At 39.1% G+C, this 16,080-nt stretch overlaps 1 protein-coding gene and 1 pseudogene across 1 annotated transcript; one reads left to right on the top strand and one right to left on the bottom strand.

Annotated features, from left to right (window-relative positions):
• The first annotated feature begins 153 nt into the window (after nucleotides 1-153).
• LOC144254271 (serine/threonine-protein kinase 38 pseudogene) lies at nucleotides 154-7,946 on the top strand (annotated as a pseudogene).
• A 5,708-nt stretch (nucleotides 7,947-13,654) lies between these two features.
• On the bottom strand, nucleotides 13,655-14,434 carry LOC113200806 (olfactory receptor 52L1-like). Its single transcript, XM_026414354.2, has one exon. The coding sequence runs from the start codon at nucleotides 14,432-14,434 to the stop codon at nucleotides 13,655-13,657; it is 780 nt and encodes a 259-aa protein (XP_026270139.2).
• Between the last annotated feature and the right edge of the window lie 1,646 nt (nucleotides 14,435-16,080).

The raw sequence follows: 16,080 nt of genomic DNA, 5'->3' as shown, positions 1-16,080 counted from the left end.
GAAGAATGAAGCACCTTGAGCTGCAATACAAGGGAATACAGTTAGAGACAAGGAAAAATATCTCCTTTCCTGGAGATACGCTTCTTATGGGTGAGACTTGCACATGTCTGAATGAGGATAAATCTAGTTTTACTCAGAGATAAGAATAAACACATGCTGCCTTTAGGGGAGATGCTTACACTTTATCATATTTGTATTTCAGAACAGTTCATTTGAAAGATCTCCCCTCATCCATTCTCTGGATGTTAATAACTCCATCTGTTTCTTTTAAAACTAGTCTCCTTAAGTTTCCACAACATTGGCTCTCTACAATTGTTCCTCCTCTGACTCCAAGCCCACCATCTTCTCCACCTTATTAGAGATTGATTCCAGGGTTCCATCCTCTCTTCCTTTCACGAAATTGCACATTATTTCTGAATCACACTCTTTTAACTATTTAAATACTTTCATTTCTTCCAAAATTATGTTTTTAAGTCAAATATCTTTCTGAAACAAAAGATCTTTTTATATTTTCTTTACTGCAGACTATGCACTCAACATATCCAAGATTGGACAAACTTGCCTATCCTTCCCAAATTTTCTCTATGTCTTGTCAATATTTTTGTGAGTTATACCACTATCTACTTTCCCAACTTCATCCAGAAAGTTGGAAACTCTCCTTACTCATTTTCTCCTTCATTCCTTTTGCCCCTTCACCAGTTCCTATTGTCTTTTTTTTTTTTTTTTTGCACTCCTTTTCTCCAACCCCCGAAGTCCCAGCTTTAGCACATACTTCCAACTTCTCTTACCTGGACTTTGTCATTAGGTGTTTCTGCCTTAGCTTTGTCTCTCCCCAATCCACTCTAACCCTGAAGTTAGAGGGTTTTTCCTAAAATGCAGATGTCAGCACGTTACTCCAATGGTCAAAATTCTTCATGAATTCCCTGTATGAATAGTCATATTTTTAGGACAAACACATGAAATTTTGAAGACAGTATTTGTGTATTACTTGTGTCTTACATTCAACATGTTCCCAAAAGTTAAATGTTTTGTTTTAGACATTCTAAAACTCCTGGGATTACCACTGGACCACTCTATTTTGTATATTCCCTTCATATATTCCTTCTTCTTCCTTCTTTATCTGAATTGATACTTCCTTCCACCAAACTCGAGTCCACTCTCTCCCATCCCTCAGGAAGATTCATTGACTGTGTTAGGTCAATGCCCATTATATTAGGAACTCTAAATTCTATGATCATCCTTCGTTCATCTACAATTCTGATTTGTCACTATTATAAAAACCTTTCAAGGACTGGGGATGTGGCTCAAGTGGTAGCACACTCACCTGGCATGCGTATTGCACTGGGGATCCTCAGCACCACATTAAAAAAAATAATAAAATGGAGGATGTTGTATCCACCGAAAACTAAAAAATAAATTTCTCTCTCTCTCTCTCTCTCTCTCTCTCTCTCTCTCTCTCTCTCTCTCTTCCTCTCTCTCTCTCTTCTTCTTCTTCTTCTCTCTCTCTCTCTCTCTCTCTCTCTCTCTATCTCTCTCTCTCAAAATAAATAAATACAAACCTTTCAATATCTTAATGGTTTGTTTCAACAGAAAAGATCATAATTTATTAAACTTGATAATTACAATTAAGCATGCTGGACACTTCACAATGTAGTAGGATTAATACAAGCTTTGGGTTGCACCAAAGGATTCAGGTGCATGCTATGTCCATTTCATATTCTAGGAATGAAATTTTGTCAGGCTACTTAATCTCTCAAAGGCTTCATTTCCTCATTTTATAGTAAGATAAATAAGATAAATTCACAGGTTTATACTAAATATTTATGAAATATTACATGTGAAATCTTGATACATAAATAACTCTATAAATGATAGTTATTATCATTAGCAGTAATAATAAGGAATGACTTAGTATAAGATCAGATTTCTTTTTTCTTTGTCTCCATGTATCTCTTCCTGTGTTTCAGATTGTTGGCATGTCTGTCTCGCATCACAATGCTATAATAACTCAGTCTCAGTCACCCTCCATGTAAACATCAAGTGCCAAATACTTAGGTGTTCTATTTAACCACTTGATTAAACCCCTCAAGCACCAACACAAAAATCTGAAACTGCATGTTTGTGTCTACATGTTTGTTTTAAAAGACAGATGGCACTCTGAAATGTTTTTCTGTGTTGAGGGTATATATATATAATCAAGAAGGCCTCAGTTTTTGTGGACTGTGCACCCATAGATCATTCCGTGTGCCTTTTCCTAAATCAATAATGATTAAATATTGCCACAAAACTCTGAAAATATCAGCAGTAAAATATGAACTACCTGGCGGGTATGTATTTCCCTGTCTTTGTTTTTCAACAGAATCAGCTTAAAATAGCAGTGACATTTCTATTGAGACCTCTAGAGGAATCTCATAATCATACAAAAATTCACCTTTCAGGACTTAACATTTCACCCAGTGAGACAGCTGATTGCTTTCTTAGCTACCCTCTTCTGCCACTAGATTAAGGCCATTACCCGTCATTTAGCTGAGAAGTGAAAGAGCAGCTACACATGTGCTGGGTGCCCTGGCCTTAACACAGGCAGCATCCAAGGAGCACTGAGGCTGAAGCCCACCTGTGGGTACAGGAGAGATGAGAGAGCTTGTGCTGAATATAACCTGCCTCCTCTTTGTCCTGGGTGACTCCTGAGCCACAGTAAAAGCCTAGAACTGCTTGTTAAATATTAGCTGTTAAAGTAACAAGAATTGTCTCTGTGCTCCTTAGAGGAAAAGCAGAAGGGACTTTATTCCCAGGAACCTGAAGGGGAAGATGCACTTAACTCTCTGACCAAGAAGCAAAGCGATCCATAAGCAAAGCACTGATGTTGCTCAGCTCCTACTTGATTTTGTAAATCCAGTGCAAGCAGCCTCTCTTCCATGAGGCTGTCCTCCAGTTCTGGGAGGCAGCAGGATGTGGCTCCTGCACTTTCCCATCACAGTCTCCTCACTGCTTTGTCAGTGCACTGATTACTCCACACTGTAAAACCAGTCAGTGTCAGTCCTTGAGGAGTCGGGGCTATGCCTTCCTTACTGGAGCAGCTCCAGCACAAACTTCAGAAGGGCCTAGAATCTAGTTGGTACTCAGGAATGTTGGTGAAATCAACACCCACATGACTAAATTAAAGAATAAATGAATAAGAACATGAGTGTCTTAAAGAAACTGAGAATTGTGGGCACCTGGCAAGTCAGAGGCTCAACTTAAGGCATAAGGATGATGTAACAGACAGTGGAGCATCTCTTGAGCAGGGAGGGGGCTAAGCCTCAGTGTTCTTCACGCTAAGAGATACTCTGGGAGCTTTGTGACAGAACCAGCCTTGCTGAACCTCTCTACCTTGAGAGGCCAGGGAGGAGTCCCAGATGTGTGTGAGATATGAGGGAATTCCTTTGATCATGAGGGATCACTACTGTCACTAAGCAGAAAGTCTCTTCTTTGATGTGACCTGACCCTTCTCCTTAATTCTCTTCTTTTTAAAAATTTTTAAATTGATTTTTTAAAAATAAATGACAGTAGTTTGCGTACAAGTCTTATTAAACATATACAGCACAATTTTTCATATCTCTGGTTGTATATAAAGTATATTCACACCAATTCATGTCTTCATACATGTACTTTGGATAATGATGTCTATCATATTCCACCATCCTTGCTAATCTCCTGCCCCCTCCCTTGCCTTCCCACTCCTCTGTCCTATCTAGAGTTCATCTATTCCTTCCATTCTCCCCATCTCTACCCCACTATGAATCAGCCTCCTTATATCAGAGAAAACATTCGGCATTTGTTTTTTGGGGGATTGGCTAACTTCACTTAGCATTATCTTCTCCAACACCATCCATTTACACGCAAATGCCATTTTATTCTCTTTTATTGCTGAGTAATATTCCATTGTGTATATATGCCACATTTTTTAATCCATTCATCTACTGAAGGGCATCTAGGTTGGCTCCACAGTTTAGCTATTGTGAATTGTGCTGCTATAAACATTGATGTGGCTGTGTCCCACAGAGGCCTAGATTCCATGAGAGTGAGAAAGAGGGAGAGACAAAACTATGCATAGCTATTGGAGGAGGGCACAGAATCAGAGTGTCCATGATACTGGCCTTATAAGAAAGGAAGATAATAAACGTCAAGCATTCAGAGGTAGAGCTCCAGAGAACAGACCTGAGACACACAAGTAATTGATACACCATGCCTGACAGTGCACTGTGCCCTGGTCTCTGGGATGTCCTTGAAAATGCACATTTTAGTCTGAAGTCAGGCTTGAGAGAGACTCAGCAGCACAGAGAGAATTGAGAAAAGACAAAATGCCCAGACTCGGAAAACTTACACTACAGCCTTCCCTGCTCAGCTCCAGGGATTTCCAGATTTCCATGAAGTCCTTCTGCACTAGCTGGGCACCAACAATGAGGATCGGGTATTTTGTTCAGAAGGCTTCACTGCAGTCTCTGACACTCAAGGAAAAACCAAAGACCTCACTCAAGGTCAGTGCAGTTAAAGTTTCCCAAAGTTAGGAAACATGAGTTCTAGACCTGGCAAGACTAGCATGGATTATGTCCTCCTGCACCATATTTGCTGGTGAGAATGCCGACCCAAGACCATGCTGAATGCCCCATGACTGCCTCAGGCTGACCACAAAGGTTTGATGACATCTATAGGCATCTGTCAACCTACAGGTTGGCTTGCAGCAATGTGTCCTCCTCTGATCTCTCTTTTTGTGCTTGACTCTCCCTGTCAGTGCCCAGGTCAGACCTGGGAAAACAACTATTCTGTCTCAGGAGGAAATAAAACTAAGAGATGCTAAACCAGAGGCACTGGGAGACTCTCAGCACCACACTAACAGGCCAAGAAATGACCCCATCACAAGGGCTCTGAGAACAACAAAAGTTCTCAACAGTCTGCCCCTCAAATGATAAGCCCCAAGTCTGACCTCATTTTCCCCACCTGAAATCCCATGGACTGTCTCATGGCTGGTTCTCTCACTTTTACCTTGAGCGTCCATTCTTGATGTTTACCCAAGGCAGGGACGATGACTGTGGACAGGGCACTGGGAAGGTAGGGTGTTATTACCAATCACAGGTCCCAGAGGGCTCCAGACACACCTGGACAAAACCAAACTGGTGTGAAGATTGGCAGGAGGTGTGTGGAGCTAAGGATACTGCCCTCAGGGATGGGTGGTTAGGCAGAGAGGCAGAGCAGGTAGTGGCACCCATACCTAAATAGGGGCTCACCTCTGTCCTCTGTTAATTATGACCCCTGCATCATCCTGCACATCCTGAAGGCTGGGCTAGAAAACCTCCTGTTCAGTGACCTGGGAAATTCCAAAGTGCTCTGGAGTTCAGACTTCTCATTGTCACAGAACAATCTGGGACCCCAGTAAATTGTTTAATGGATACTGTGTTTCAGTTTACCTGTTCTCCAGGTCTTAGGAGTGTTGACTGCTGGAAATTCATAATTAAGTCACTTTTTAAAAACTTTTTTTTATTTGTTCTAATTAGTTATACATGATAGTAGAATTTTTTGACACATCATACGTAAATGGAGTATAACTTCTCATTCTTCTGGTTGTACATGATATAGAAACACATTGGTAATGTAATCACATATATAGGTAGTGTAATAATGCCCTATTCATTCTACTATCCTTCTTACTCCCAATCCCTTCTCCTCCCTTCACTCCATCCTATCTAATCCAAAGTATTCTTCTCTAGCCCACACCCCCTGCTTTATGGTGATTTAGCATTCGCATATCAGAGAAAACATTCGTCCTTTGCTTCTTTGGGATTGTTTTATTTTGCTTAACATGACATTCTCCAGTTCTATCCATTTACCTGCAAATGCCATAATTTAATTCTTCTTTAAGGCTGAGTAATATATATATATATCAGTTTCTTTTTAAAATTTATTTTTTATTGTAGTTTGACACAATACCTTTGTTGCACTTATTTATTTTTATGTGGTGCTGAGGATCGAACCCAGGGTCTCCTAGATGCGAGGCAAGTACTCTACTGCTGAGCCACAACCCCACCACAGTTTCTTTATCCATTCATCTGTTGAATGACACCTAGGTTAGTTCCATAGTATAGCTATTGTGAATTGGGCTGCTATAAACATTGATGTGGCTATGTCACTGTGGTATGCTGTTTTTAAGTCCTTTGGGTATAAACTGAGGAGTGGGATAACTGGGTCAAATGGTGGTTCCATTCCAAGTTTTCTGAAGAATCTCCAATCCATTTTCCATAGTGGTTGCACCAATTTACAGTTCCACCAGCAATGTTATGATGTACCTTTTCCCATACATCCTCACCAATATGTACTTTACTGTTGCTTATATTCTTGCTAATTGCTAGTCTGACTGTATTAAGATGAAATCTCAGTGTAGTTCTGATTTGCATTTCTCTAATTGCTAGAGTTGCTGAACATTTTTTCATATATTTGTTGACTGATTATATTTCTTCTTCTGTAAAGTGTCTGTTCAGTCTCTTAGCCTACTTATTGTCTAGGTTTTTTGGTTTTGGGGTGCTAAGTTTTTTTCTTGATTAGAATTGTTTGATTTTTATCAAATTTTAGCTGTATTATTTCTTCTCTATTTTATATATTTCTGCTCCTACTCTTATTTTTTCTTCCTGCTACATAATTTGAAAATCATTTGTTTTTCTAGCTTCTTTCTGATACAAGTACTTTAAGTTATAAATATTAATCTAAGTACTGTTTCATCCCAGAGATCATGATATTTTAAGCTTTTATTATCACTTAGTTAAAAGTACTTTTTATTTATTTTTCTTTTATTTTCTTCCTTGACCTCTGAGATATTTATAAGTGTGCCATTTAATTTTGAAATAGTTGACATGTGGGGATGGGATTCTATATATCTTAAGGTCATTGAATTCTAATGTAATAAATAATGCAGGAAATAGATTCTGCATGATTTCAAAAATTTTTAAAAAGTAATAGAAATACTTTTAATATTGATTGTATTGGTTACATACATGTTGAAACTGACCAAATTGCATACTTCATATATTTGTATTTTATTGTATTTCAATTTTACCTCAACAAACCTATGGAAAAAAAATTAAAAAAAATAAAGTACATGAATACTGGGGAATAAAAAAAAAAGCCACTCTGACCAAAGAGAAAACTAAGTTTTCTATAGCAGAAACTAGCCATAAACTCTATTAGCTATAGACTCTATTCACCAACTTGGATTCATCCACAGAGACATCAAACCAGACAACCTTCTCTTGGACAGAAAGGGCCATGTGAAACTTTCTGCCTTTGCACAGGACTGAAAAAAGCACATTGGACAGAATTTTATAGGAATCTGAACCATAGTCCCCCCGAGTGGTTTCACTTTCCAGAATCTGAACTCCAAAAGGAATGCAGAAACCTGGGAAAGAAACAGATGTCAATTAGCCTTCTCCACAGTAGTCACTCCTGAGCACATTGCTCCAGAGGTATTCATGCAGACCAGGTACAACAAATTCTGTGATTGGTGGCCACTTGAAGTGATCATGTATGAGATGCTCATCAGCTACCCACCTTTCTGAGACCCTTTAAAAGACATGTAAGAAGGTGATGAACTGGAAAGAAATTTTGATTTTTTTCCTCCGGAAGTTCCCATCTCTGAGAAAGCCAAGGATCCAATTTTGAGATTCTGCTATGAATGGGAACATAGAATTGAGCCTTTGGAGTTGAGGAAATAAAAAGTTATTCTTTTTTTGAAGGTGTTGACTGGGAACACATCAAGGAGATGCTGCAATATCTATTGAAATTTAAAGCATTGTTGATGTCTCAAACTTTGATCAATTTCCAGAATCTGATATTCCTAAGCCAACAGTGGCTTCAAGTAATCACCCTGAGACTGATGACAAGACAAAGACTGGATCTTCATCAATTACATATACAAGTGATTAGGGGGCCTGATTGAAAAGCGGGGGGAGGTAGGGGATGGGGAGATACCTTCCAACATGAAAGCAGCAAAATAGGACCCTTGTCACGGAATCCTGAGAGGAGCAGATTTCTTTGTATAACATCAGAGTTTTCCTCTTACACTTTTCCAAGAAGTTTATGGAACCCATCAATATGTCATTAGTAAAGTTTCCTGAAATATGATAGTAAGTGGATTTTCTTCCACAATACATCTGAAATCTGAAAGAACAATGACAGCCAATTCTACTACATTGGCCATAAACAGCTGTCTTGCTTCTTTAGACTTGTAGCACAAGGTGCCTTCTCTGTGGCAGTTCTGCCACCTTCAGATGATTTTTGCTGCATCAGAAAAATATGGAGGTTCCAGTTTAATGCATTACTCATTTTTGGTTTTAAGTTTTGATAACTATTAAAGCCTCATTTGCACCTGGATGGTAACTTTGCCTGATGTAGAGCATTATGGCCAAGCTCCAGCAGGGAGACTGGTTTCTTCAGTCTCAAGGTTGCAAAGGTCAGCTTCAAAAGGGAAGTACATCCCAGTGAAACTGCTTGGATTTTAACATCTTAGATGAAGAAAAAAAGAATGTTAGGGAAGTTTTAATCTGAATGAAAGTAGTGTGTTTATCCCTTAATTTTTCATTCATAGCCTGTGACAGGAAGTAAATGAGATTATTTTGTGCAACTCTGTAGTTCCTTTGTATTACCAAATAGTTGGTTAATATATGAGTGTGTTTTGCAAGAGTGTGTGGGAAGCAGGGTAGCAGTAGCTTCTGTGGGTTTACGAGTGGCAGGGCATGGTTTGTTGTAGGGAAAAATGCCCGCATTTTAATTTTCAAACTTCTAAATAAACTGTGAGAGCAGCCAAAAAAAGTAAAATAAAATAAATAAAACGGATTGGGGATGTTGCTCAGTAGTAAAGCACCCTTGAGTTCCATAATTAATGCATACACACACAAACAAACACAAACACACGAATAATACAAAGACCTAACTCACTTTATTCAATCTTAACAACACTGAAGGGTCAGCCCAGCTCAAGAGGCCCCACTGGGTTAGCTGAGGCATTTGGGAGAATGAGATCACAGTTCAGCTTTTTTCTCTGTAGTCCTGCTTCTCTCAATCTTTGACAGGTGTCATTACAATATACATACTTCACAATGAACTTCCTTCGTATAAAAATAAGTTTCAGGATCTGTTTCTTGGGAATCAAATCTAAGAAATATGCTCCCTGCCTCAGAAGTACTTTGCTGTTTCTTTGCAGGATTGTGACACACTCACAGACATCAACCTCCTTGCCATAGCAAGAGTGGGATAAATAGGGCTTCTCAAACAGTCCAACCCAGGGAATTCCCAACAAAATGTGCTGAATCCTCCTCTGCCATATTTCCCCATCACCAAGAACTTCTCTTGGTCCCACCTCTGAAGTAGCTACCACATCAGCCTTCAGTTCAAGAAGAGTGGCTACCCTCTCCTTGGGAACAGTGCGTAAGCCTTTCATTCATTCAGTCAACAAGTATTTCATTCACAGCTGATAGAAAGCCTCATTCATTCATTCAATAAATACAGATTTTCTATTAATTAAAATTTTTCAATATTACAATGGTGCAAAAAATGCTAAGGATTCAGTAGAAACCATATGATTTTTAAAATTTTGATCTTCACCAAGTGGCAATACATGATAGAATAATGATGTTGGTAACAACAACTGGGAACTTACTGAAGTTCCCAGTCAGCCACACAAAAGAAAAAAAGCTTTTATTTTACAGTGTACTGTGTTTCTACGCTTGGATTTTCAAAAGGTTTGGTTTATTAAATGTCTTTGATGGCCTGGCATAGTGGTGCATGTCTATAATCCTAGTGATTTATGAGACTGAGGCAGGAGAATCACATGTTCAACAACTTATTGAGACCCTGCCTCAAAATAAAAATAAAAAGGGGTGAGGATGTACAGGTCAGTGGTAGAGTGCCCTGGGTTCAATCCCAATTACTGGAAAAAAAATCCTTGACTTTATGTTTTCAACTTGTGATGTGATCCCATCGTAAATCAAAGATCATCTGTAATAAATATCTACCAACTCCAGGTACTCTACTAGATGTTAGAAAAAGTAAACAATATGATAAAACAGTAATAAAATGATAAAAAGTGTTACTAGATGATATATATTAAGTACATGATCACATAAATAATTAATAGCAGTTATAAGTATTAGAAATTAAGCCTACTGTGTGTTAAAAGCATATACTAGGTAGACTTTTCCAGTCTGAAGAGCTCAGAAAAGACCTCCCTAATTCAAGTCAGCAACCAGAAGTACTGATTAAAGTGAAAGAGGGTGTGGAGTAGGTTGAGGGTACAAAATCCTTATGGCAAGAAGAGAGAGAATTTGATATTTTCAAAGACTTGAAATAATTTTTTTAAATTCAGGATTATAGTACTCAGGAACTTAGACTAGAGTATAAGCTGGAACCTGTGCATGCAGGGTCTTTTAGGCCATGTTAAAGAGCTATGGAAAGTCAAGATGGATTTTAAGCAAATGACTGAGACATGAACAGACTCTCATTAATAAAACATCATCCTAAGAGAATGGGTAGGAAGGAGTTAAACAAAGTTGGAAATCTGTTGGGAAGCAAACACAGAATTCTCTAGAGACATTTAAGGACATATCATGGGAATAGGAAGATGAATTAGGGAGCTTTGGGGATAAAGAAATCAGGGACATAAAAAGCCAGAGCAGTCAATGGGTCATCCACATGAATATTGATGTCTCCCACAGGGATCAAAACACAGATTTTGACCCTGTCATCATTTAAGGAAGAAGAGTAATGATGAGAGATAAAAATTAACTGGGAGTGGTAGAAGATAATATACATGAATGACATGAATATCGAAGAAGTACCCCATCTGTGCTTATTTGTTTGCTTGTCTGTTTTATGGGAAAGAACTAAAAATTGTATTTGGGAACAAGCACACTAAACACTTCCACCAAACAGAGATAGAAAAGAAATATGAGAAAACAAGTGGTTCCTGCTGAATAGGAGATATGACATTTCATTAGACATAAAATGGGAATAATCATGACACCAGCTCTGCATTTTGTGAACATCAGAGAGTATGTGTGCAAAATTTTTATCTCAAGGACTCAAGGTACCATGGAGTAAGAGCTGAAACTCAAGAGTAACCCTTATGAACAAGATTTTTCACTAATACAACATATTCAAAGTAGAATTGTTCAAAATTATTTTTCTCAAAGCACTTGAAGACCTCTAAGCTCCTTGGTGGTAGCCATCACTCGATCCTCCACCCATCTAAAGAAGGCTTCTCTGCAATCCTGTGGCTGGTCCACCTCTCCTGCAGATCTTTGTTCCACTCTGTCCCTTGGAACAGCTACAGGGACAAACTGGGTCACCACTTTTTGCCTTTAAGAGCCATCTTCTTACTAATAACCTCAAAGACTAATATTTAAAGAAGAAAATAAGGTCATAGTATATGGCATAAAGCAGAAACTACTTAAGAGAAATATTTGAGGAAAACCTCTGCTTCCTGGAACAGGAAGTTTATCCCTAACCCTCTGACTACCCATCTATCAATGCAAGCCCCTGCTCTTCTAAACCTTGGTCATACATAGCATCCCTTTAACCCAACCCGGTCCATACCCCACTCCTGCCACTCACCCTCCAATGAGGACTGTTCTCTATGATTTAGAACCAATATGACTTGGAACCAGTCTCTCTCAGAGCAATACCACATTTTATCATACTTTCTGCATTTTCAATTTCATCTCACCATCACACTGAAAGCATGGTAAATACTCAAGATGTGAAAGGTCATAATTAAGAAAAGAAGAAAGGGGAGCAAAAGAAAAAAAAAGGAAGACAAATGCCGGTTTTTTTTCTGTTTGTCCTATGCTCGTGCACAACAATGACTCTGTCTTAAAACAGTATTCATGTCCTTCAGTACCTCTGCACAGTGTACAAAATACCACCATTTGAAATTACAACCATTGACAAGGCTAAGTTAAGGAGATGTCAGTCTTGATGATGACAGTGAAGAAAGTAGTATTTGTGATGTGATTGTGATGACAATGGTTCATTCCATTTCTTCAAAAAAAATATACTGAATGCCTACTGATATGGAAACTTGTGTATTCATTTATTCAAAAACGCACATAATGTTAATGTGACTAATGAAGAAATACACTAGGGCCTAGATATGATCTTTTTATTAATTAAACATTTATTAAGAGCATATCACATGAAAGAATACAATAGAAATCATGTTCTACTGGGGATGCAGGACAGAGATCATTATATTTACACATATATACACCTTTATACATTATATACACATACACATTTATATGTATATATAATAACATATAAGTATGTGCATTACATATATAGCATAACATTATAATGATATATATAGTATATATTACTTAATGTATTATATATATCATTATATATTTATATATAATTATAAATTGAAAGATACATACACTGTACTTTGAGGTGAGAAAATGAGTGACTTGATGTAGTTAGAAAAATTTCCTCCAAGGAGTTGAGGCTGGAACTGAATTTCAAGATGAGTAGAAGTGATGAGGATAGAACAAGGAGTTGTATTTCCATGAGGAGGGGCTTCAATAACCCTCGCTAGAGGGAACATACACATTTGAGGAAACCTGAAGAAGGGCACTTGTGTAATTAGGAAGGTATAACACTCAGACAACACTATAAATTTCACAGATATGTACAATTTTAAGAACACATGAAAACACAGTAAAGTGGGTGCCAATGGTAGGAACTGGGAAGAGAATGAGAAGAGTTAGAAATGAAAGCAAAAAATAAGAAACAGAACAAGAATTTTAAAAATTATTATTCTGTGCAATAAACTTAGAGCATGCTTAACTCAAGTCTCTGCTCTTGAGACTAAAATTGAAGAAATAAAATAATAATTACCATTTCTTCCAAGAAGTAAAAGTATATAATATTATAGGAGTCATTGAGGTCATCCATCCATAGACTGAGAAAGTACATAGAATAAAGAAACCAAGCTTTATCTGTAATTCTGGAGTTAGATAATATATGAGTATTTTAAAGTATTTTTCTCATAAACTTGAACTCTAAAATATCCATAAATTGGCATTTCTCTTTCTCTAACGCCAAAGTTTCTCTGGTAACAAGGACCTATCCACTCCCATGCACAGGCTGTGTGAGTGCCGTGTGACAGAAGGTGCACTGTTTGTTTCAATGCCCAAAATAGGTATCCAGTTCCTCTCTCCCTGAACCCCTCAGTCACTTGAATCTCGATCCATCAAAGTCCTGTTTCTTAGTTACTTAATGTATTTGTATCATCAGCACAAATAAACTATAAGCTTTTGGATAAAAATGGTATCAGAAAATTACTTGCTTAATAATTAGTTGAGATATAACAGCCCTTCTTAGTCTTTTTCCCTAATAGCTGAACATCACAGAATCCAGAAGTTATTTTGCAATTTACAGCCTCCAAAGATAACTTTATTTCCTTTATCTTCACTGTCCCCACCAGATAAGTATACCTGAGCTGTGAGGCTTCTGCCCCATGGGAGAGGGCCACTCTGGCCCCTGATGTTCAGCTGATGAAAATTATACTCAAGTGGGATCAATCTGTTTGAAGCCTAGAATTGTGAACAGCCGCTCCTGGATCTGCTTGGTTTTAACCCCATAGACAATGGGATCCAATGCTGGAGGAAAGAGCAAGATTAGCAAGGATGACCTTGGCAGCAGAGGCTGTGGGTGGCCCAAAGCGCTGCATGACCACAGAAAGAAAGCCTGGTCCATAAAAGAAGAAGATGACGCAGACGTGAGCTGTGCACGTGCTGACTGCTTTTGCACGTGCCTCAGGTGAAGGAATACGCATCACAGTCTTCACAATCTGCCCATAGGAGTAGGCAATAAAGGCCACATCCCCGACACCAAGAAAGACTGCCACTGTAAAAGCATAGAGGTTGTCCACAGTGGTGGCCCCACAGGCCAGCTTTACCACTGCCATATGTTCACAGTAGGTATAGGCAATCGTGTGCGAGCCACAGTAGGGCAGTCGATGAGCCAAACTTGGAAAGAAGATGGTCAACCCTACACCTCGCAGCACCACCAGGCCCCCAATCTTGGTGACAACAACTGGGGTCAGGATGGTTGCATAATGCAGTGGATTACAGATAGCCACAAAGCGGTCGAAAGCCATGGCCACGAGCACCCCTGACTCCATGGCAGAGAATGCATGGATGACAAACATCTGGGAAAGGCAGGAGTAGGAGCTGATGGCTGTAGCATCAAACCAAAATATAGCCAGCATCTTGGGCAGAGTGGAAAGGGAGAGGACCAGGTCAACAAAAGACAGCATGGCCAGAAACAAAAACATGGGCTGGTGAAGACTGTGCTCTGTCCAGACGAGAAAAAGCAGGATGCCATTCCCAGTCAGTGCCAAGAAAAACATGAAACAGAAAGGAAGTGAGATCCAAATGTGGGCAGCAGTCAGTCCTGGGATGCCAACCAAGAAAAAGGTATGTGGGAAGAGATGAGAGTTGTTGGAAAGAATCACGGCCATCATCCCACATGGATGAACAAAGGGCCTCTGCAAAGAAAAGCAGGCAGGTGAGACACAATAATGGGGAAATTGGGAACTCGAGACACATGGTCTCATTACACCACCAACCACCACCACATCAATTTCCCCAATCATTCTCAGGGGGAAAGTAAAAAATAATTTTCAGTTCAGTCAATATTTCTGCAAAATCTTCAAACACAGAAGATGCAAGTTGGTAGGCAATACATTGAACAGGAAGTTCAGAAACCAGGTTCCAGGTTACATATCCCACAACAATCCATATACTTTAAGGGGATGCCCAGGAATTATTGAATAAAAATTATTCCCATGAAATTCATATTCCCAAATTCTGCATGCTTGTGTTTGATTTAATCAGCACTGACCTCAGCTGATCATCTGAAACCACCAAAAATCTGACATTAGAAAATCCCTTAGTTTAGAGACATCCTACTCCTCCAAACTTCACTTGAATGCCAAGAATAACATGCTCCCTGATGACTCCAACATTGATCGGCTCTTCCTTGCTTCTCTTTCCAATATTACCATGTCTGTCTGACTCTACAACCTCCCATGTTTTCCCCTCCTTCAAGGTGATATTGTACTGGAGTTGACACAAAGTTTATCATTGTGGTGACTTGCAGGAAACAGAGGCTCTTGGTAACAACAGCACCACGACAGCCAAAGAATTCTGGATCACAGTCACCTTCATGAGAACAGGAAAGAAAACTGGCAGATGTGCCTTCCTGCTCTTCTCTTCAGGTTTTCACACTAAGAGTTTACATTATTCATATCCCCAGGATATGCCATGTTCAATACATCATTTTATGGGTTAGAAAACTGAAATCTGGAAAGAAGTAAATTACCCAGCATCATGGCTTTGTTTGAGTGAACCAGACCACTGCTCACATCTACTGGCCTCCAACCTAGATGACAGCACCTTGTCATGGTGTAATCAAGGGCTCCTGTATGCCTCCAAGGCCCTCAGCCATAGAGGGTAAAACAAAGGGATTAAATAACAGGGCCGATAGGGAGGACTTAGGGATTATGTCTTTCTGACATCTCAATACCTCAAGTACCACAATCCTCACATGTGAGAAACAGACACAAGGACACACAGATACCTGGTTCTCAGGTCTGAGAAGTCTTTGGAATGTAAGATAAATGATTTCACCAATTCACATTCTAAGCATAAAAAAGCTACAGCCAGATTGATTTTTATAGCCTCAATGACAGCAAAAGAGGTCTCTAAGCATAAAGGAAAGAACTCAGCCTGGAACAAAGTCCAAGAAAGAAATGGCACAGCTTTAAAATGGCCAAGAAAGTTTCCTTTTTTATCTCCAAGAGAAACCACATAATTATTCCCCATGCCTTCAACCACAGCTGCCGAAGAGACCAGGCAATGATGGCAGAAGGTGTGTGGGCAGGGAAAGTATGAGTGGACCTAGAGTTTTAGTGTCATGGAATAGACTATCGAGAAGAAATCAACATACTGGTTCAGGGCACCTTTTCTGTCAAATGTCAGCTGTGTGACCTTA

This window comes from Urocitellus parryii, chromosome 4 (genome assembly GCF_045843805.1).
Source record: "Urocitellus parryii isolate mUroPar1 chromosome 4, mUroPar1.hap1, whole genome shotgun sequence".
NCBI classification, from domain to species: Eukaryota; Metazoa; Chordata; class Mammalia; order Rodentia; family Sciuridae; genus Urocitellus; species Urocitellus parryii.
The sequence above is the reverse complement of the archived record's forward strand: the minus strand, read 5'-3'. Positions and strand labels throughout refer to the sequence as shown.